Source organism: Chelonus insularis, unplaced genomic scaffold, assembly GCF_013357705.1.
Source record: "Chelonus insularis isolate UGA/USDA-ARS -01 unplaced genomic scaffold, ASM1335770v1 contig_150_pilon, whole genome shotgun sequence".
In the NCBI taxonomy this organism is placed as follows: Eukaryota; Metazoa; Arthropoda; class Insecta; order Hymenoptera; family Braconidae; genus Chelonus; species Chelonus insularis.
The window spans coordinates 502,748-527,443 of NW_023276392.1; the positions used below are offsets into that span (position 1 = coordinate 502,748).

Here is a 24,696-nt window from a genome sequence, read left to right on the forward strand (position 1 = left end):
GTTGAATTGTTTTACTTTCAACAAAAAAGTCCTAGAATATTTACATAAACTTGTAACTAACATGTCATTCTATGTATTATTATGTGTTTAGTGTCTCAGTGGGATTATCTTACTTTGATAAATTTTGTCAAAAGATTCCTTTTATGCATTCAAACTTTCCAGCAAGTTCAGCAACGACTATGTTATTGTAAAAAAAAAAAATTAAAAATCAACGAGATTTAAGAGAATTTATCTTTCAAAGTGAATTTCAGCAAAAAATGGCTATTTACATAGTTCAGTTGGCACAAAGTTTGATTGAATCTTGTTCGGATTGACGATAATTTTGACTATTATATTTCTGCTAAACAAATACAAGCTTCTTTCGTAATTGATCGTAACAAAAAAATTCATACCATTTTGTGTTACTCTACACTAAAATAAAAATTTTCATTAAACATAAAAATGTTCATTTAATCTATAAAAAGAATTTAAAATATTCGTAATAAAATATTTTATTAAATTTAACGAAATTTTACTTGAGAAATGAATTTTGATATTTGGTTCACGCATAAAATTTTCTAGTAAATTTTACTGTAAATTAACTAGAAAAAAATTACTATAAAATTTTATCTGTGTTCAAGATTATGATTATGATTGTGATTATTTGGAATTTTAATTTTATTTGTTGAAAAACATATTACTTGTTCACATTTAATTATTTTTCAGCGCAGAGATAGAATTTTATTCAAAACTTTTTTTTTTATTTCTAGATTAACAGTTTTAATTCATTTTTAATAAAATACATCGATAAAAAACTAAATGAATGTATAAACATAAACATAAAAGAATATACTCGTAATAAAAATTATTTACTATCTTGAAATATTGATATGTTGGAATTTCCAGATGACGTTTTTAGGTACATAGTTGTTTTTCCACATCCACATAAAATGAATTGAGAAAAATGTAAAAATATTCGGTAGCCGTGAAATGACAACAAATATGAGACATTGAAAGAGAAATACAATATTATTGAGTTAACAAAGTACAATACAGCTTGAATTTTCTTTTGAAAAAATTTACACGATAACACATTCGTATTGCGGAACATTGTAACAAGGTTTAGGAACAATAAATGAAATAAAATGAATACAGATATATAACCGGTGGAGTATATTTGTTCGAAGGTAAATAAAAATATAGGTAGACATTCTAAAAAAATAGAAAAAAAAAAAATTATACGATCCAATCTCTGCGCACTTTTGCAGATGTAACTATATCTAGAGATGTTAAAGTTAATAAATGAACAGATGTACGTATATGGCTTCACCTATTCATCAAATGAATTCTCTTAACTGATAACGTGTAACTTTTATAAAGATTTCAATATTTTTCATCAATCCTATTTACTTAACAAAGAAAAATCGAAAATGATTGAGAGATAAAAAATATTCAATTGAATTCCTTTTTTTTTTAATTCAGAAAATAATTTTTCGCAAACTCTTCATCTCTATTGTGAGTAATAGAAACTCTATCAACATTTATTCGCGATATTTTTCCAAAATCAATTGATCAGGATTATTTACATAAAAATTCAATAGCAAACAAATTTACAATTTTTTAATAAATTGGATACGTGGATTATGCTTTTTGTTATCATGGTAGAAATGTTGGAAAAATGAAACTAGAATTTTTAAAGAGTTCTATACACTGGAGAACATACAGGTCAGCTTGTGAAAATATTTATATGTTATAATGAAATTAAAACAAATTTTTGTTAGCACATTTTGAAAATGATTAAAGTTGAATTTGTAATTACATGTGTTATTTTACTTTATCATATCTAATGATATCAAGTTTGTTTTATGTCCTCATGTGAAAATATTCAAGCCCTTCAGGCTACCAATCTCTAAATGTTACTCTTCAATAACTGCACTGTCAACAGTATCATTTTAATGGATATGTGTGCATAATTTTCCACACTATGTGAACGTTTATCGAATAAACATTGTTTATCGAAACATATATAATTCGATGGAAACACGTGAAATCAAAATTTTTGTTGGTTATGATTATTTTACGGTTGTTTTGATATAATTAGAAATACTTTTCTTAAATAAAATATTATTTTATATTCAACTGAAATGAACAAGATTTTATTTAGGAATCAGTTGTGAGTAATCAATGATAAAGAGAGTCGTCAAGTCGTAAATAGACTGTTATACTAATAGTACTATGTTTTTACTTTCTCATTTTGCTGATAGTTGGTGACTTTGACTAAAATGAATCAATCAAAATGGGAGACAGCTGAAAGAATGGTAGTCTAAACGGTCAATATTATAAAGCCTATAAGCGGATTTCCAATATATTTTTTTCCAACTTTCTTTTTTGCAGTTCATTAGTTTCAAGCTTCAACATCACTTGGTGTAGTCTTCTGAACCAGGTCATACAGGAAATAGGATAAAGCATCACCTTCCCGAGTAGCATATGGACCTGATTATGTTTTACTACAGTATATTATTATGTTATTTAAATGTCTAATAATAATAGAGAGTTAACTCATTATTATTTTATTACTACCTTTAGTGACCCTGGTCTTATTGTCTCTTCTGGGCCTCAATCAACCCCCTTAAAATTGTCATCTCAGGCAAAACGTGACAAAAATCACGTAGGTCATGGTCAAGACTTCAAAATACAACCGGATTTAAATTGTTGCTCAGGTAACATAACGTGCAAAACAAATGGGTTAGACATACAGACAAAAAATATACTGCAATTCAATCAATCAACCACGGATATGCGTGATAAAAATGAATTATATACTCAAGAAGGGATCAATTATAACTCAACAGTTTTCTCTCCTCAGGCGAAAAATTTTTTTATGGGGAAAAAACATGCAATACTTGCTTTTTTATCATCTCAATCATTAGTTGATATTAACAATTTTTTTTTTGCAACTATTAGTAGATAAATTTTGATCTTAAAACCAAGTATTTATTTAAGAATTAAAAAAAATATATTTTTATTCCAAAAATTAGAAATCAGTTGGATGGTTAAAGGCTTACATTGTAGAAAAAAGGTAGAATATTTATTGAAAAGAAAATATTGAGAGACATAAAAGTGTACATAATTCTTGGAAAAACTATTCAGGTAAGACAAGTAGTTTTATTTAGATAGTCCCATCAGTCCCAGATTAGAGGGCTACTTATTTGGATTTAATCTCAACTTTGACTTAAGTTAGTTTTAGCTTATAATTCAAAGCCTGGTAAATTTTGAATCCAAGGAAGCTAGAAAGAGAATCATATACAGGGCCTCAATGTCTTTCTCACTTGCTTGTATGTGAGCAATTGGAGATTGAAAGAGTTCAAAGAACTAAGTTTGTTCTTCGGAGTCATGTAGGGATTGAGCTTTCTTGATCCTATATAAATCACTAAAAAGAAAAATACCCATAAAAATATTATAATTAATCTTTAAAAAAGGTAGAATCTTACTTTTGAATTGAAAATAAAAGATCAGTTGTTGGTTGATAATTCTACCGTTATTATTTTCTCATGAATTAAAATTAATTTTCATTTAAAAAAGAAAAATAATAGAATATTTTTATCTATCAGAGTTAAACATGAATAAACATCAGTTAGATTTATCAGTATCTTTATATCATTTTCAAAGTGACTATGATAAATATCTATTCACTATAATTAGTCAAAGATGTTGATTATTGTAAGGTCAACGATTGAATAGAATTATCCTACTTCTTAACCAATACACATTCACTACATTATATTTATCCTTAGTGACACCTATTAAATTGAACAAAATTGAAATTGTAAAGCTCTATTCTTAAATTAATGTAGGTTTATAACAATAGTAAATGTCAGAGGAAATGAAATAAAAAGTTAATTTAACAGATAAATACGACAAAATTTTATTTTCTTTAGTACAAAGCAGTAATCAAGATTCTCATTTAGTCACTTTCATTTCAAAACGTCTGATGAATTAAATGTACGCTTTTGCACGAAATAAACTTTTAACATTTAAAGGCTAAGTGATTTCTTATGACGATACTGAAAAATACTTGGGTTCTCAGTAATAAGCAAGTAATAACTTCTTTCCTGCTTTCTCTTGCTAACCGTTTGTCAATTGAAAGATCCTGTCTCAATGAACTTTCCCTGTAATTCACTCTTTCTATATACACTTTCCAGTTATTTTTTTTTCTCCGTGCTCTTTCTTCATTCATCTAAGCAAATAATTGTTGAATAATTTTATTTTAAATGCTAATTTATCTTTCAGAGTATCATTAATTCAATGATGAATTGAACATTCTATTATTGCAGTTATTTGTCTGCTGCTTTTTACATAAATAGATTTCATAATTTGTAATATTGGAAAAACCTACAGTAAAGCCTGAGGAAATTTTTTCTAGCAAAAGAAATAAAGACTAAAGGAAAAGTTGTATGATCATTATAATTTTGTAGTTTATGTCAACTTTTGATATCCAATAATAAACCTACAATTTTCTGAACATTACTTTGACTTTTTATAGTTAAAAAGAACAACATTGTTGGTGGATTAATGAATCCTGCTAAAAGAAAACAACCATCAGAAATGATGAAATAATAAATCATTCTTGGAATGAGGAATTTCTAACTTAGTTAAATCAACTCTTTTCAATGTCCAACTTAATTGAAATTTCATGCATTCTAACAAACTACAAAACAAATCTATTTCTAAAAACAAAAAAAAATCCATTGTTAATAAAAAAAAAAAAGTTTTAGGGAATGTAATCTCAATTGTTTGATTAAATAAAATACTCAAATACTCACCAAACATATAAAGCTTTTAACAAAACTCTTCTCCTGAAACTCATTTATTCCCATACCAATATGTTTACTTGGAAAAAATCATTCTTATTCCATTTTGTTGACGTTCTGGTAATTTTAGTAATAACTAACCGACAAATAAGGAATAAAAATGGCTACTATTTTTCTACCAAAAAATATATATAAACAAAATGTAAATTTTTGAAAATGTATAGAGTAATAAACAAGAAACATCGGACTGAACTGAAGTATAAAAGTGGATTGCCACTTGTAATCTACGTAGCACAGGCACGAATTTTTTTTTTTAAACAAACTTCATTCATATATCTCCAGCTGCAACGCGCATTTAATCGTATTTTACGGTAGGGCAGCACCGTTCTCGCTTTTTACTACCAATTGTGTTATCGTGCCACGAGATTCTCTTCGTACACCTACGTAGAAGTAATATCGTTAAATCTGGTTGGTTATCATGGAGCTTCATTCGACATCTTGGCTTGATCTTTCATTTTTTCACATATCCCATGACTTTTTTTGTTTCTCACCCCCTTTCTATTCTCATCAAATACAAAAAATGTGCAGACATTAAGGGAGAGGGTATACCTCTATCACTGTGACTACGATTTTTCTCAATGCATCTTTTACGTCACATTGATATACGTGCATTGAAGAAAAGTGCTTGTACATCACGTCACGTTTAACCCACACACACACATAGATACATTTATAAATTTCTCGAGACAGGGCATATAGAAGTGAATAGCTTGAGACACATAGCAGTGTGTCCCCAGAATTCGTTGTGAAAGGAGTGTGATCCCAATTGGCCACCATAGAGTTAACAACTGGCTTTGGACATCAGTGTCTTTCTGTCTGTCGTCACGTTCAGACAATATTAGACAATATCAAGTCCTGAAAACTCTTTAGTGTCATACTCTCCAGATCAACCAATTGTTGTCTTTCATCATGGCTCTCTTAATAAAAGTAAGTTCAAGCATAAGTATCATATTTTTAGCGGGGAATAATATTATTTATTTATTTAATTTTATTTGATATTTAATGATTTAGAAAACAATATAGAGTGAACCGGATATACTTATATAGGTACAGAAACAAATAACAATAAAAGAAGCATGAAGAAAAAAATCGTTATAGTTTTATTTGGAAAACAATGATTTGAATATCGACTTGAGAGGAAAGCTGGCTCGATTACATCGATACAGCAGCAGCCGTGCGAATATTATTTATGCAAAGAGTGTGTTTTCGCGGCTAACAGAGTGGAATGCTAAGCGGCTACTTATCAAGTCAGTTTTCGATCGTCTCACAACTTTCTCGGTTACGACTTTACGATTGCACGCAATCGTTCATTCGAAATCGAAGGTTGTATGTAATTTACAATGTATTGTTGCCAACACTACTTATTTTATTCATCTCATTGTAAATAAATCATTCTTACAGATTTATTTCTTCTCGCTTCTTTCTCTTTTACTAATTAATCCATCAATGAACATCATCATTACTCTTCACTGGATTTACTAGTATTATCGATTAGTTTATTAATGATATTATTATTTAATTAATTGATTAATAATTCGAGAGATATTGTAGCATCAAAAATAATTATTCACTATTGTATGATTGGAGGCATTATTAGTCACAGTCGATCGGTTTAATTTGTGATAACAATGGAAATTGGGATAGAAACAATTAAGCAGAGAAAATGAACAATCTAATGTGTAATTTAAAAAATCATTAAGAGAAAGATGCTTGATTTATTTTATTATTTAATAATAAAATGCTATAATTGTTAATAATAGAAAATACACTTCAGTAAATTGTCATTAATAATTAATTTAGTTGGATTGATTTAATTAACATTCTTTTGTCTGAGATAAAAAGTCTCAGTTCAGAATAAAAAATTTTAAAGTTTGATAATGTCTTGTAAAGAGAAGAGAAAAAAAATTTCTGATTTACATTTGAAAATAAAAAAAAAAAGAAACCTTCCATTGCTTGAAATGTATTTAATTTTATTTTAATAAAAAAAATCGTCTTGAATGATACAAGTATTATTCTTTTCAGTGAAAACTTTCAATAAAAATTATTTCTCATTTAAAAGTAACTTATTGAACAATTTTTCACTTGTTAAAGTAATGAAAAAAAAAAAAAATAATTTCAAGTATCTGCATAAAATAAGTGAGTTTAATAATTTTTTTTTTTATTTAACTAATTGACTTTGATGTGTAGAAGTGAATATAATAATTATAATGAGAGGTTTGTACTTACTAATACGACGAAAATCACTGTTGAACTTAAATCAGATAAGGATTTAAAGTAGCTAAAGAATAATTCACATTAATTAAATACCGAGAGTAGACAGAAAATTTTGTATCTGATTATTCTGTTTCAGGTTTTCCTCATTTGCATATCCGTGTACGCTGTGTTGAGTCAGAATACAGGCCGACATTCACTAGTTCAAGAGGTGGAAGCTCTATACAAAAATAATCGTTTGATGGAAAGATTTTTAAAATGTGTTGTAGGAGAAGCACCCTGTGATCCACAAGGAAAACGTTTAAAAGGTAAGTTTATGATGCTAATATTTTAATTGTCATTTAACTTTCAACTTTCTCCGGATGCACTACCGGAAGGAAGATCTTGTTCATCTCACTTACCTTAATTGTCTTTCACTCTATCCTTTATACATCTCTTAACTCACTGAATTCATACTTCCTTCAACTGCTGAGTAAATTTCATGGATTATCTTATCTAAGCTTATTTCAACTTTTCATTCTTCAATTGTATTAATTATTTTCTTTTTTTTTGCTTCAGCTTTGGCTCCACAAATTCTACGAGACCAATGTATCCAATGTACTCCCCAAGAGAAGATGAATATCAAAAAAATACTGTCTTACATTCAAAGATACTATCCAGCATATTGGGCTAAAATTATCAGAATTCATGCCTCACATTGATAACATACATTTGCATTTTATTTATACTTAATTGTGTAATAACGATACGACTTACTGCCACATTATTTACCATTTATTGACATACAGAACTGTTTAAATAAACTCGACTAATCAATTTCCATATTACCAAATCAGACCAATAATTAACATTAGTAACATGAAATTTGAGGATACATTGTTTATTTATCATGATTGTTTAAATCATCAATATAATTATTATTTAATCATATTACTGTAAATATCATAATTCAAACTTTGGCTCAGTACATTTGTAGTTGATTACTATTTATTTGATAAGAATAGAATGAATAATTACTTTCTTTTGACAGTTTGATAACTTGGATAGAAAAATATTTCTTAGTATGTATTTGACAGTTTAAAAAAATGTATTATAAATAAAGTATTATTATACTTTATGGTGTGCTATGATGTATTAGTAATACAGTAAAAGAATGGAAATAAAAGAGAGTGAGTTAATTAATACTCAATCAAACTTCAGTGGAATTAAATGAAATAAAATTATACTTTTAGCATTGTTGAACATCTAGGCAATCAATTTCAATTATCACTACATCAAATACAATAAATCTTTATTGTAAATGTCTATTTTTATTATTTATTTGTTTTAAACATGATATCAATATTTATGAAATGGTTAATGGTGCAAGGTAATTTAAGATAATATTCAGTTTTAAAGGATATAGTAATAAATGAGTTTCAGTTTATTTTATTAAGTTCAATGAACCTTAGACTCTTGAATTTTTTATTTGAAGAAAATCGAAGTTTTATTCATGATTTTTAACTTATGATGTAAAATAACTATTTGAATGTTCACCTGCTCTTTTTCAAATCTCAAGTACACATTCACGAATATTATTCTCGATCAAAAGCGTCTTCTGTTCACGTATTTGACATGATAATATCAAAAGCTCTACTTTTGTAGTCAAAGTAAAGATATCACATGCAAAATGTGTCTTAGATCTATAAAAAAAAACTAGCACCTTTTAAAGTGAAGCTACAAAATACTCGTTGATTCAAACCTAAAAAATGGGTTGAAATCGAAATATGATCCTTGTTTACTCGTACAATTTATAAAACATTTCTTTTCCTTTTTCCAAATGTATTGTGACACAGTCGTGTTAATACTCTGTTATCAGAGAAAGCATATTTCGAAGCTTTATTGACTAAAAACTGAAACTATCAAATGCTGATAAATAGAAGTGATAGAATATTTGAGAAAAATTAATTATCAACTCATAATGAATATTTTTATCTAAATAAAACTACAGTGTGATAAAAATTTATTACGAACAAGTAACATTTTTTTCAAATAATAAAATCAGAATTTTAAATGATCACAGTAAAATATTTTTCGGAATTAACATGGTAATATTTTTGAAAAAATATATTTTTATTGGTTTATTTTAGTATTTCATTTGTTTTTAAGATCCATGGTGTCTTAGAAAGTAAGAATTAATCTATTGTCCTTTTACTTTAATCTATTGGCCTTTTACTTTTACTTAAACTTATCATGAATTCGAAATTAAATACAATATTTTATTTCCAATATTTCAAATTCTTCGTATTAATCCAACATATTTTTTTTTGTATAAAAAAAAGTTTTTTTCAATGTATTTCTCATTAACTACTACATAAAGAATGATAAAATTAATTAACCAAGTACAAAAAATGTTTGTTTAGTAAAACGAAAGTTTGAGTTCAAGTGTATTTAGTAGAACATAAAGTGGGAAAAATAATGAAAATTTAATACGATGGGTAAAATTAATTAGAATTAGTATTCAAAGGTCATTAACTTATGACCTGATGTTGAAGTATTCTTGGTAAAGTTAACTATGGCACATTTACCTTCTAATAATCCTATTCATCACGAGGACATTTTTCAAAACGTGTGTATTGTTATGAAGATAAAATAATAGAGGAAGAAATATTGGGGGGTATTAAGTAAATATAATTAATAGGAAGATGTAGAGGTACGTTAATTTAAATAACGATCCTTCAAGCCATAAACTCATCCGGTTGGCGCATGGTAATTATCGAATGATCGTAGTTTAGTTGTGTTGTAGAGAACGTTGGAGTATCGTGAGTTTCTAAAATAATTAAGCTCATCGGCGCCCTTAAGCTCTCTCTTAACGCTATACAGAATGCTTTAGCCTCTCGAATGTCCGCTTCCTGTTTTCCCCACTGCATCTGCAAGTGCCCAGATTATTCCCTAGCGAGTTCGTTTCGCTCTCACCCCAAAACAAAGCAACTTGTGCCGTTGGAAAGAGAATAGATTGAGAGTAAAACTTGTGCTAGAAACTTTTTAGCGCGAGTTTAAGAGACAAAAGAAGGCAAGTGATTTCTTGAGCTGTTCAAACTTGTCGATTTATACACGGATACATGAGTTCTTAAGAGTTACATGGACCATTTTATTTGTAGCCAATCGAGCAATATATGCCATATACATTGGCACTAGTTACATTGGAAACAAAAACAAAATCAACCAAGACGAGTTATCGTCTGGTAGCGACATCCTGATGATACATGGATACTCTCGTGGCTTGCGGACTACCCATGTACGCTCTTCTCATCCTCACTAAGTAGTGTAATACCTATAATACCTTCTTGTACAGTAAAGTCTAGCTTTTGTAACCCTCCCTAATTACAATTACTCTTTATGCCACGATATCTCCTTCTGCATACATCAAAGTACTTAAATCCAAATGGGCCTGTTGCTTTTTACGCTTGAAAGAGAGACGGTTTATGGTTGAGATAACGATGGAATAGAAATAACCAGTTTATCTTTCTTTGATGTTTCAACATAAGACCCCTTTTTTTCCTGCAAATTTCTAATTTATTTTTTTATTCTTGAAAAAAGCTCTTTATTTTTTTAAACATCTTGTTGGAGATGTCTTGGGAAAAAGTATTTAGGTGAATTAAAAAATACCATCTTTTTATTAAGAATTTAGTAAATCAAAAAAAAATCTCCATCGATCACATGAGTTTGATGACTTTTTTACGGCTTAAGAAATTTTTTATTACAACAATATACTCGGCTAAAATTTTGTCTTTAATCTTTAAGTATATGTATCGTAATTTTTTTATAATTTTTACGAAAGGTATAAAAATATTGTGGGGATGTAATTTTAATTTTACACTAGAGTCATAATAAAACATTATTTTATAGCTTTAAATAAAAATTACATTTTTCAGCTTTAATTATTATTTTTTTTTCAAATGAGAATTTTATATTCAAATTTCAAGAATAAACCTTTAATATCTACAAAATACAGAGAGAGATATGAATATTTTCGAATATGCAGTTTAATAGAATTTCGTTCTTTGAAGGATTTGAAGCTTCAAAAATTAAATTCTTTTACAGAATTTTTTTAATCAATTTTTTTCATTTCAAAAAAATAATTTACACGCAATAAAATTAAAAATCTCGTTATAAAAAAGTGTTTTATAAAAATTCATATTTTATCAACAATTGTCACTCAATCTTTTGTAATTTTCCAATTCTTATTCTATTTGAAAAAAATTCGTTTTGCAGCTGATGAAAGCTCATAAAAGGTAGAGAAAAAAATAAACAAGAAAACGCTTATGGTACATAATTTCTGAGCAAAATAGAATGGTCTCTAGTAGCAATAGTAAATAAAAAATATTCAATTGCTATCAATAAATCAAAAGGATTAATGGTGGGTGGGGTGGTAGAGGGGGAGGGGGGAATTTCACTCGGCATTAGAGAAAACATAGGTCGGGGATCTGATTTAATCGGCTTATCCAGAATCCGCCGACGAGATCTCTCTCGCGATCTTTGGATGTCGTTAAGAGGGGTTTGATGGAGCTTTTTGAAGAAGAAGGAGGAGGGAGTGTGGGTGATGGAGGTAGATGGTGGTGGCGTGCGTCGTAGCAGGTGTCGCGCGGTTGCGTTGTCGCCATCATCATCCCACTTCTCTCATTCAAATCCCCTCTCGATAATTATACGCTAATTAGTCAAGCTGGTGTAAAGGCAGACGGCCAGATTGTACCTAAGAGAAGTGATGTATGCTTTGACGATGGCGCTAATGCAAAAGGAGAACACGTGAAAGAGACGAAAACTATATAAGTAAGTATGCGAGAACGTTTCTTGCAAGAATAAGAGAACAAGATCGCTGGGGATGTCCCGGGATTCTGTCCTCTATCGATCTCTACGTATATAGACACTAACTTGTGCTTTCCACAACCCATGCTATGTATATCTATCTATCCTTTATATAGATATATATATAACATGATTACTCCTTCTCTCTTTATCTCGCGCCCTTTCATCCCACCAAACTCCTTCGTCTTCGCGTTGATTCCTACAGAATGCCATTTCCTAGGGGGGTGAGTGAGATCGGCACATAGTCACACAAACCACCGGCCCATCTCGGTATTGATGCCGCTGCTGAGCCTTTAGTATATATTACACGCTACGGCTGTATTTAACCTTTGTTCCAACCGTATTACACCCAGATCTATATTCCATCTCGCAATTTATCAGACCAATTCTCCCCAAACTCAAATAAAATCTGAATACAACCACGAGAGAACAAAAATACTCCCATTCTATCCCAAAGAAGGATAAGGAGAAATAAATGTGTGACAACTGGTCACTTAGGAACTTCTAACGGATTAGTTTTTTATTAAGTACTTGGGCACGTTCGCTCCTTTTTAGTCTTAATATAACGATCAAGAAAATTCTCCGGAGAATTGTGGAAGAAAAATGAACAGACAATAGGTGAATTTTTCAACGCTTTCTTTATTCTAAAATGACTTTAAAGATAAAAAGATTTTTATTTTAATTTATTACAGAGCTGTGCTGGAAAAAAAAAAGATTTAGTATATTCAACTGGATTTTGTAGTTAAGGAAATTTAGTTAATTGAACTGAGATTTAAAAAATTGTTGTATGAAAAAGCAAATTAGTTGATTTAACAACAAAATAGAGTCGAAAAAAAATAATTAACTCAACTAATTATTTTATTAAATAAAGTTTATAGTAATTTTTATAAGTTAATTTACCGTAAAATTCATTAGCAAAAATAATTATAAATTAATAGTTTTTTTAGCTGCATGAAGAAAAATTTATTAAAAAAATTCTCGTACTCGTGGCTATAAAGCGAATGCAAATGACGAGTAATGAAATTTTTCTAAAAAAAATTAGGAAAAACTTTATTGATGTACAGTAAGTTTTAATAAAAATAAAATAATTTTTGACAGGAGCCTGGTAATTTTTACCTCACTGGCATGGGAATTTTTCCTAATTTTTTTTTTGCTAGCAAATTTTACTGTTAATTGTCTTATAAAAATTACAACGAAATTTGTTCCATGTAGTTGATCATATATGAAAAATAAAATTTATCATTTTGAATATATTGTTTAGATAATTGAAATTTATATTCATGAGAATAAAGAGAGAGAGAGAGAGAGAGAGAGAATGTGGGTCTTACATTAAAATAGCAAAGTAAATTTTATTCCAACTTCCCCTTTTGGCTTAGCTAGATAATTACAAATAAAATTTATCCAAACTTTCGAAAAGTTTAGGTCTTTAGAGCAATAATGTTGATTGCGTGGTGTATTTTTATATACATACGCAACAGGCCAGTTTCATTTTAAATACTTTTGACACTTCTAAAAGTAAGTGTTGGATTATAAAGAGTAATTACAATTTATAATTATAAAAAAGTATAAAAAGCATCACTGTAATTATACAAAAAAGTAACTCGTTGAAAGCATCCTCATTAAATTAAAAAAAAAAATATATATGTATAAATAAATCATTCACTTTTATAATTAACATCTTAATTAGGTTGTTAAAATTATTATAAAACCAAATATAAATGACACTAACAGATTTATTACAAGATAAAATATTTAATGTGTCAGTTAAAATTCACTGAACTGTGTGTGTGTGTGTGTGTGTAGAAATTTAAAACAACTCTTAATTAATTGTTTAAAAATAAAATTTATGAAAATTTTTTTAATAGAAAGAAAAATACAATTTTAAAAACGATAGGGATGATAAATAAAAAAACGAAGAAAGGTTAAATTATAAAAATCAAATTTCTGTAAACTTTAATGTTGCTTTTGGAATTATGTCTTCTATAATTTTTTCTCTAAGAATAAAACTTTGACTTTAATTACGATGAACTGGGGATGTTATAAAAACTCATAGATAGAAGAGACAGAGAAGATCAACTGGATAAAAAATAATTTCATTTACATTTAACCTTTGAAGCAACAGTGTAACTACTTTTGGAGTTTGAAATAAATAACTACATGGAGGAAAATTACGTCGTACAAATTAACTTGCAGGTGTAAGTTGATATGAGAGAATATAACATTTCAGTCAGGAGTATCTAATAATATTAGAATTTTTACGAGAGAATAAGATAGATAGATTGTTTGTAAGAACTTGAAGGATTTCAGGCATACTAATTAAGACAGAACTTTAACTCTAAACAAAACAATAAAATTAATTAATAATACAACTGTTAATTTATTTAATAATTAGTTTATTAGTAAAACAAAAGATTCCGTTACTTACTTTATTTACTTGAAACAATTTTTTTTGTTTAAGAATAATAAGAGTACTAGAAGGAATTAATTAGCTTTTAATTAAATTTTTTAATAATTTTTTTTTATTCTTAGAAAATTAATTGAAATTTTTTTTTTTTTCAAGATTTATTGTAATCTCACCACAGTATAAATCAAAAGTAGGATGCCTTGAGGTTAGTGAAACTTTTTTTATTGCTCCAAAAAAGACTTTGTTGACGAGGGAGTCTTTGATCTTCAAGAAAGAGCGAGAACAACAGGATGTCACACTTTTCGTTCAAACGTTTGCTAAAATAATCATTTAGCTTACAATAAACTATGTACTATTTTTCTCTAACTCTATTTATTTTTTTTTTCTTTTCATAAAATAAAAAATAACTTCAATAATTATTTCAGAAAAATTTTAATACTTCTTCTTTGTTATTTTTAATTATTACTTTCTATAGATTAACTTTTTAATAACCAATTTATAATAAATAAAGAAAAGTAATTCTAGAATTTAAATTATTTTTAGATAAAACAGAATATTTAATTTTTAAAAATAAATACTTTTATATTATCTTCAATGGAAATATTTAAAATTTTTTTTAGAAAGTATGTTTAATTTCTGAATAATTACTGTGCTGTAAATTATTCTGAGAATATTTCAACTAATTCTATTGTGAATCAAACGAATGTTTGAAAATTTTACATTCATTTAATTTAGTAATGCACTCTCTCATGTTGAAAATATTCTACTAATTTTCGCCACAAACAACATGCCAATGAGTTAAAAAAAAAACAAATGCTATTACTTACTTCTCTACATGTAGAGTACAGAGGATTACTATTGAAGGCAAAGATTAATATTAGAGTACTTATAATTTACTACACATTTCCACCCATTAATTTAGTTGCTTTGATCGTAATGTGTATAGTGAAAAAGTTTGCAGTGCAGATTTACTATATACTATAAAGTGAAATCCTCTTCATTCAAGTAGATAGATGGAATCACATCTAGTGTCAATGAAACATTCCTTTGTACGAAATTATTTGATCGTGATTGGGATAGCAACTATTCGAATAATTGAACAATACAAGTTATCGTATTATATAAGTTGAAGTGAATACTTTTAACATATATTATTATTATATAATTTCAAACTATCTATTCAAGAGTAACACAATGGTACTTGAATTTTATTTCAATCCTTGATGTTAACATTTTTAAAGTTATATTCAATTGAACATTGGAAAATATTTCAAGAAGTGGAATTCTTTAGACGAATCATTTGAAATTAAATTAAAATTAATTACATAAAGAGAAAAATATTTTTTACTAAATTTTTTTTTATTACTCACTAAGCTATCGAGCATTGAAGTAGAAGTTTGCTACTTACTTTTCAATATGCTCATAATTCATGAACAAATCATTGTTGAAACTTTTTCAAGTATTAATTGTTAAAAAGTTATCGAAAGAGTATTCGTTAAATAGATTTATAATTTTTAATTAAAATGTTTTACAATCGAAATTTAACTTGAAGAAGTTTGAGTGATATTTGTGATAGCGATTCAACTATATATCATTAGGGAATAAAATTTTTTATATAGACAGTTTTTAATAGAATTTATCATTTAAAAGGCTTTTCGTAGAGATTCTAAAAAATTTTATCGGGTATTCCAATGCTCCGTGAAATATATATTTTACGATATCGTGATTCAAATGCTAGGTCATTCTTGCCCACAATCGTTTAGCAGTGTTGAGAATCATTCACGAAATATCCTGGTAAAATATGTGATTTATGGCACAACCCCTTTTCGCGCATGATATTTCAAAACTATAATCACCCTCTATTTTCGCGTAAATTCCTACTACTCAGCTTTCGCAAGAATAATAAAAAAGTATCATATATTATGAAACTGGCTGATCGGTTTTTTAGGATTATTTACGAATAAATTATTTTATTGATCCTATCAATATCAAGTATGCCAAAAATTCGACTTTATTTTTAATTACACGCCGCTTTTTCACCACAATATTGAAAATATTTTTTGTTAAATTTGTATAACATTGATGCCGTTTTTTACTGAATTATTTTTTAATTATTTTAAATATCTATAAAAAGGTTATCATATTAAATCTAAATAAATATTTATTCGTGACCATTCAAAATTTTGATTTTGGTTGTTTAAAAAATATTACACGTCCACAGCAAATGTTTTTTTTTTTTCATGGTATTGTTGGGTCTGCATGATACTACGAATGAACAAATAAATGAATAAATGAAAAAAATTAGTAATAATTGTATTAACGTTAGTAATGATGGTTAAAATACGTGAGTAAAGTTGACAAAAATGTTGGAAATAAATTTAAAAAACTAGAAATAAAGTGTTTAAAAAAGTACAATATATTTTCAATAATACAAAATGAGTATAGGATGTGAAAAGTTTCCACAAAAATTTCAGCTGAGCAAATGCTAAAACTTGCATTCGATCTAAACTGTCGTGACTACCATTTTTCACGTCCATCGTCGGAAGCTTCCCGTTTGAACTTTTTATTTCGTCCAGGCTGGGTGTTGTAGAGGAATAGCGTAGAGAAAAGCCCCACGGACCAGCGTCAACGCCACAAGATTCGTGGTCTGAATTTTGTATCCAACACTTGAGAGGTGAAGATTTATCAAACACCATGTTTTTGTTTCTTATTCACACGAATTTACCTAGTGTAAAGAAAAATAAAAGAACAAGTCGATAAATTCACAAACTTGCTCGTCCACTGCAAATATTAATTTCCTTTGTCTTTTTTTTCATGTTTCTCATTCACATATATTTGTTCGTTATTATTCTTATCGTTTCTATATATATTCTATATATATATATATATATAGGTATGTGCATAAATCTGACAAGCAGGATGGACAAGACATTTTCGTGATTAAAAACATCGATCGTACTTGGATAATGCACATGTGTATTAAAAATATATATAAATGTGCTTTTGTTCAACTAAAACAGAATTGTATAGAAATGGCAATCGATTGGAAGTATATATGACTACATTAAATTTACATACAACTGTTATTATAACAATGTAAATATATTTTTTTATTAATGCATGTTCATTAATAACGCATCCATTAATTTACCGTGAACATCAATGTGTAATCACAACGGTAATTAATGGATCAATTTCTTTCATTCACAATAATTATGTATATCAACTTCTGGATTAATATTTTGTTTATTTAAAATAATAACAAATTATCTGAGTGGAATAATTCCACCCTGAATTTTATATTATTGTAAATAAATTGAAGAGTCACTATTAATATTAAAATAAAATACTTTCCGATAGCTCTTATAATCTTTTTTTTATTTTTATTGAAGAGTACATCGATTTAAATAAAAAAAAATTTTTTAATAGATAGGAAAAAAAAATTTTTTTAATCAAATTCAACAACATTGAGGAGAAACTTTCGTATTATTTATATCAAAATGACTCAATAATAACTGCTGAATAAAATTCATTAAAAATAAAAATTAATATTCAAATAAAAAGTAATTAAAACGATAAAAAAAAAAATAAAAATACCTCCTTGATTACTCGAGGAAATATTTTTTAGTGGAAATAATTTTTTTCCCCTGCAGTATATGATAATTATTCAATCAACATTTTTTTAGAACACTGCAATTATTTTTTTTTTCGTGTGATGAATATAAATGTCATATATATCCTTGAATCATAGCTGACATACATACCTATTTTTTATGGAATTTCATCATTGACATACGACATTTACATACATATCGATGGACTCATGGAGAACAAAGGTTTCTAGTGCATTTATAGTCAGAGTGATCGGGTCAAGTCCTATTAAATTTATTTTTTGTTGATATCGCTCTAGGCATCATTGATTTATTCGCTTATACTCCAAAGTTCAAAGTGTTATTATTATAGATACGTGTAAGTGAAAATTCACTCAGAAGGATTATTTACATCGATTCATGATACGTTATAACGTTAGCTCAAAACTGAATGACCTATTACACAATATCGAAAAATTTATTACATTTAAATTTTCATTGTTCAGCATATGGATATTTTATTTCAAGTGTAATTGATTGAAAGGGCAGAAATATTTTCACTAGAAATATCATTTATCATGCATTTCACAAAACTCATGATGAGAACAACTAATATCATCTATCCATCAGTCAAAAAATAATTCATACTTGGTAATACAAATTTATTGAATCACTTTATTACACTGAAGAGTAACATTTTATTCAACTAATAAAATCAAAATTTTGAATAGTCACAATAAAATGTTTTTTTGAAATTTATATGAACACATTTTTAAAGAATTATTTCTGATGGTTACTTAATATAATCAGAAAATAAATTCATTGAAGAATACATTTTGTTAATTACACTAAGATCCATGGTGTCTTAGAAATTCCATAAAATATTTAAATATTTAATATTAATCAATAAATAGTTATACAATAATAATTATTTAATATTCGTAGTTAATCGATATTAATATTTATTTATATACACATCATATTTAATTTAATTATGGAACAAAATAATTATTTTTTTATATTAACAAACATTAATTTGGCAATTTTTGTGATAAAGTTAAGAAATTGACAATCATAATGAAATAAAGAAAATGCAAATGAATTGTTCAAACAGTTAATTAACTGGACGTTCCAACAATAAAATAACTGTTAATGAATGAATAATTAATACCTGGAACATTGTTCAATCAACAATAAATATTTATGCGTGCATACTCTGATGACTCGAAAGTTTACTGAACCACTAATAAAGACAAAATGTAAAACAACGAAATTTATCTATTATGAATTTACATGTGCATATTATCCATCATTCTATCAAAGTCTCTCGTTATTTCCAATCAAATTGATTGATTACAAAATCATTGATCATATGCACCGCTAAATATTCCCATTATTTACTCCATAAAAAAAATGAGATTAACCACTAAATAAAAAGCCAGAAGTTAATTTTTTCCAGTTAATAATAAATGTAGTAATGAATATTCGTAATTGAAAAATGTGAATTTAATGGAGATACCTTAAATGTATATATATATACACACAAAAAAATGTATTTATTCATTAGTTGTTGTAAACAAGTGATTAAACAATAGGCGTTTATTTACAACAGTTATTCCGCAATAATAAAGGTGCTAAATTTGCAGTAAAATAAACCGTAATTTACAAATTGCAAATAGAAAGTTGGTGGACAATCTATTAGCATATGTGTATCGTAAATAAACTTGTAAAAATTTGCACAGTCAAGTGCGATTTTTTTGTTTTCATTGATAAGGCTATTTTGGCGAGTGTAAATATACATAGAGATTAATATTTAAACATTTAAAATACTTTACTTTTATTTTCATTTAATGGAATAATAAATACATAATTTTTGAGGACATTTAATGCTGAATTATCCTTTTTTAATTCTAATAAAAAATGGTATTATATTCAGTTAAGCTAGCAGAGCTTTAAATATGTTTTAATAATACGCAACAATAATAAATTTTTAATATTAAAAAATTTTTGATGTAACTAATAGTGAATCCATTGATTATTTTGGTTTTTTTTTTATTTTTTCATTCTCTTTTTTCTGTTGAACACTTTATAGAACACTTTATTTCGTATATATCGTCAGTAGTACTAGACCGACGCGCAAGTGGAACAATTCTTTTACGCTCAGACGCTTCACGAGCTTGGGAATCCCCAGTGCTCTACTACTGATCATATCAAAATTCAAGGAAACGACGAAATAAACCAGTTAAAGTTAGCTGTACCGATAAAAATATTTTGATGTAAAGCTCTTAAAGACTTTCAAATTGTCTTTTAAATCTGCTAATGTTTCAAGTACTGATATTATTAACACACTAGAAAGTATTTTTTATAAATTTATTATTTATGAGTCTCTGGCCTTTTGGTAGTCTATAAAAAATATCTTTGGGCGAAACCGTTCAAATAAAAGATATCTTTGACGAAAAATAGTTGGAATAGAAAATATTTTTGCGACAAAAAATGTCGATGGAAGGATGATTTATTTATCGATACTGTAAACGGTCATTGTTGAGGATATTTTTTTGGGTTGATTTATAAATTCGGGTATTTGAGTAGAATATTTTAAAAGAGTTTATAGCCACCTGATATATTTGTTGTTAAATTTATTTTTATTATTATTGATTGAGTTGTTATCGAAATAATGCTGACGAAAAATAGTCTTTTTTTATTGTAGACAATGTTCAAGATGAGAAGTATAAAACTTGACTTCTTTACAATCGAATAACTTACAAGACATTTTTCGATGTCTCAGATATAATTTTTATAAAAAATCACATCAAAAAAATATAACAATACTCAACTAGATAAAAAAATTTTTGCCTGGGTTCATATGATACTTTTTGGAAGTTAACAATTAGTTTTTTAAAATTTATCAAAAAAATATCGATTTTAATTAATTGTTAAATTGAATGATGTCTAAAAAAAATGCCTCAAGGTTGTCAGAAATGATTAAAGGATGTTTTTGCTTTCTTTTAGATGTCGTTTTAGGTGCCGCCACCGTTGAGCCACAATTTCTAGTTACAGAAGTAAGTTAAGTTGTCTGTAAGACAATTTTAAAAATATCAAATAGGAATTGTATATCTTTTTATTTGAATCCAAAAGATGTCTTTTCTAAATGTTTCTTCCAGTCGGGTAGAAATGTAAGTAGAGAAAAAAATTCTTACTTTGATATAACTTTAATGATTATTTAATATAATTAAATAAGTAATGGGAAATGACTGGGCCATGACTAAATGATAAGATTAATTTAGCAGTCCCTGCTTGAGTATTAAAAAAAAATATGCCAAGATCAAGAAAAATTTCATTTCATTTTATCCCTCAGGTCATCCGGTATATGTTGTAAAAGATTGAATGAAAATAATTTTTTTGCTAACTTGCAATATTTTTAAATCTTATTCAAAAAATTCAACATAAAATGGCACAGCAAAAATTTACATGTTAAAATTTTCTAAATAAATGTCAATAAATTATCTCATCACTCTTGTCTGCTTTTTATGATCAAATTTGAACGTAGTTGAAAACTCTACGTCAGGAAGTAGAGAAAAAGAAAGTCAAAGAGACGTCGAGAAAGATGATACCATTTTAATTGCAATTATACATGTACCTACATATTTTTTTCTTTTATTCTGTAGATAAAAGTCACATCAAATAAAAAGTTGTGTCTATAATAATTTGTATTTTTATTATTGAAGTCACGACTGTTTGCCACTTGGACTCGTGTTCCTTCATCAGCTGTCAGTGTTATTTTTTTTTTTCAAACCCAATTAAAGATTTTTCTAATCATTATTAAAGATGTGTTAAATGTAACTAATGACCGAATCACACCACAAAAACGTGGTTTAAAAAAAAATTTCACCACTTTTATGTTAAATGTAAATTTGTAAGAGTTTTTTATTCCCCCTTCAATGTTATCTAGATTAATTAAAGAGCAATTAATGCAATACTGAGCTACGAAACTTTTAGAAGAAATCTTGGATAAAATTTTGCAGAATTACTCCAAACTTTTAATTTGTTTTCCTAATTTTCATGATTTATTCATTATTATTTTTCCAACTAATTTTACACGTCTAGTTATTTATTTTATTTAGGTCACAACTTGATGAGAGAAAAAAATTCATAGGATAATAGAAATAAAAATCCTTTTTACTTAACTATATTTATCTGTTCAATAAAAATATATCAGTAAAAATAATAAAAACAAAATTTGACCTTAAAATTTAGAACTAGGTCCAAAGTTAAAGTGTACTTGAAACTCAGTAGTTTACTCAAAAAATATGTGAATAATTTTTTAAAAAAAATTCCCCCGTAAAAAACTCCTTGAAGCTTTTAACTTGTGATGAGTTTTACTATTGCAAATTGAGGATCCTTCAGTTGAATTTATTATTACTACCATTTCCAAAGCTTTGATGCATTTGGGGTTCGTAAGAGAAATGAATAATTATGATGTAGTATAAAACTATATACATTGATATTGAGCTAATATATTATTTACTGATGACGAAACCATTTTCAGAACATTAATTAATCCCAGAATTATCCACATTTCCATTACCAAACTTCTTAAATTTTACATCGATCATCAAATATTCAACTCCAACGATTTTCTCTGATTTTAAAATATCCAGAGAATTTATCGTTCTTGAAAATAATTTTTTAATCATCCAAAGCAGCTTGTTTTCATCAATAACCATCTTTATAATTAATTCTAGATAGCTTTTTTAATTAATTTTTTTTTTTATTACAACAAACAAGTGATTACTTTTTAAATTAATAGTCTAATGAAGAGGAATTGTTTTTTTTAATTAATATTCAAAACCTGAACCACGATATAAAGGAATGTTTTAACTTTAATGTACTCTCTTAAACGAATCAGTGAATATTCACTGATTGCCAGTGCCAATCCTATCACTGAATATAACTTGAAAATTTAAAAAATACCAATAAGATATAATCTATTCTTGTTAATGTAATTAATAAACCCAAGAAAGGTTTAATATTTTGAAAAAAAAAAAAGAAAAAAAATCAAAATTCATATCACGGTGTTATTTATCACGTCTCCGAGATATCTCAAGTATAAAAATGAAATATAAAAAAATCAAATATTTTTATATCTAGAAAGTAGGAAAGCTCAATCCATGTCTTTATTGTGTACTGAACTCTTCTACCTGTTCACAATTGATGAATATTTATGGACAAAGAAGTCGTTGCAACTATAGGAAAAGTTTTGAAAATGTTATAAAATAAAGCCAGTAACGATGTAGGTTACTCAGGCTGCTGAATTTGAATTATGGTATATTATCGATATTCATCTGATGGTTTCAGAAAAAAATATCGGATTTAAATTATATAAATTATAATATACACTTTTTTTTTTTTTATATCTATTTGATTTGAATTTTTTCATATAATAGAATTCCTTTTCATCATATAAACTTGGTATAGAATGGCGATAATGTAACAGCGTGAATAAAAAAAATTTCAGCCAGATATTGCACAGCTTTAAATTCTGCTATCATCGATATATTGGGAAAGAAGAAAGTAAAACTCAACTATTTACATTGGCTTCCACGGTATAATAACCATCACATCGACAATGAGTTGAGAAATTAATTTTTTTTTTTTACTTTTTATCTGTTAATAAATATTTGTATTTCTTTGATTAAAATTTAATTAACTATTAAAACTGACAGAATCAATTGATTGCATGACTGTAAAGTTTTATTATAAATAAAAAAATTGATGTGTTCTTTGTTGTATTGAGAAATATATCATTCATTAGTTTGATGAGCTTTGTTAGGTTGTTCAAAAAATTCAGATACTCCAATTAAAAATGATTTTATAGGTATAGGGGCTCTAATAAAAAACATGATAGCTGTGTTAAATTTTTATTGTTTAAAAAATCGATAAATTTACTTCATTCTTCCACAAAAATTTATCTTCTATAACTCTATAAAAATTTTTTTGTCATCTACTTTGATATCTGAAGTCATTGATCTACATTCTATGTAAATTAAGTGAAAAATCTGTCTTAAATTTCTTTTAATATGAAAATAAATAAACCTAAAAATAATTGCAATTAAATCAGTAGGATATCTTATTTTTCTTGAACTGCGGAAATATTAAATATTTATAAATAAAAAAGAATTTTAAACAAAAAACATTAAAGAATAATAATAAATGAAATAAATGAAAAGAAATAATATAAATATTAAATGTTATTTAATATAAAAAAGAAGTAATCAATTATAGTTGGTTTTTTAAATTAAAACACACGTTTTATTTTCTAATAATCTTTCATTCTGATTTATTAAAAAAAATCTTAAGAAAAAATCAATCTCCATCAAAATACCTTAATAGAGATTTATTTGTATATAATTATTAGATCCACTTTTGGTGTAAACTACTCATCAGAACTGATTATCTCATAATGAAGGCTGTCATATGTAAAGAGCAGGGGTTAAGTAAAGTTTACAAAGTGTTACAAGTGACCAAATTGACTCGTGTCATTAATGCAGAATATAAACAATGAACTTTCAGACAAATCCTTAATAAATTAATATCTATTAATTCGAAAACAAATTAACAATCCTTCATTCCACTTTATTTAGACTATTATTTCCACTAACAAAGGTAATAAGAAACATTCCATACCTTTTCATTAACTTTGCCCTTTCAAAAGGAGTTTAATCAAAGGAATCTCATGTAAGCGTTGCTTAATAGAATTAAATAACAAAGTTACTTGAAAAGAAATCAAACGATACTA

General features: G+C 26.9%; 2 protein-coding genes across 2 annotated transcripts in view; both read left to right on the forward strand.

The window, feature by feature from the left end:
- The window catches only part of LOC118063904 (lachesin-like), a 56,305-nt gene that overhangs the window by 3,015 nt on the left and 28,594 nt on the right, over positions 1–24,696 (forward strand). The window lies entirely within an intron of this gene.
- LOC118063905 (ejaculatory bulb-specific protein 3-like) lies at positions 5,564–8,334 on the forward strand. The gene is made up of 3 exons (XM_035078151.1): positions 5,564–5,777; positions 7,201–7,369; positions 7,620–8,334. The coding sequence occupies exons 1-3, from the start codon at positions 5,760–5,762 to the stop codon at positions 7,760–7,762; spliced, it is 330 nt and encodes a 109-aa protein (XP_034934042.1). The 5' UTR covers positions 5,564–5,759; the 3' UTR covers positions 7,763–8,334.

Excerpts from the sequence above, each read along its gene's own strand:
- LOC118063905 (XM_035078151.1), top strand. Across the intron at positions 7,370-7,619 it reads ACAAGGAAAACGTTTAAAAG|CTTTGGCTCCACAAATTCTA; the intron begins GTAAGTTTATGA and ends TTTTTGCTTCAG.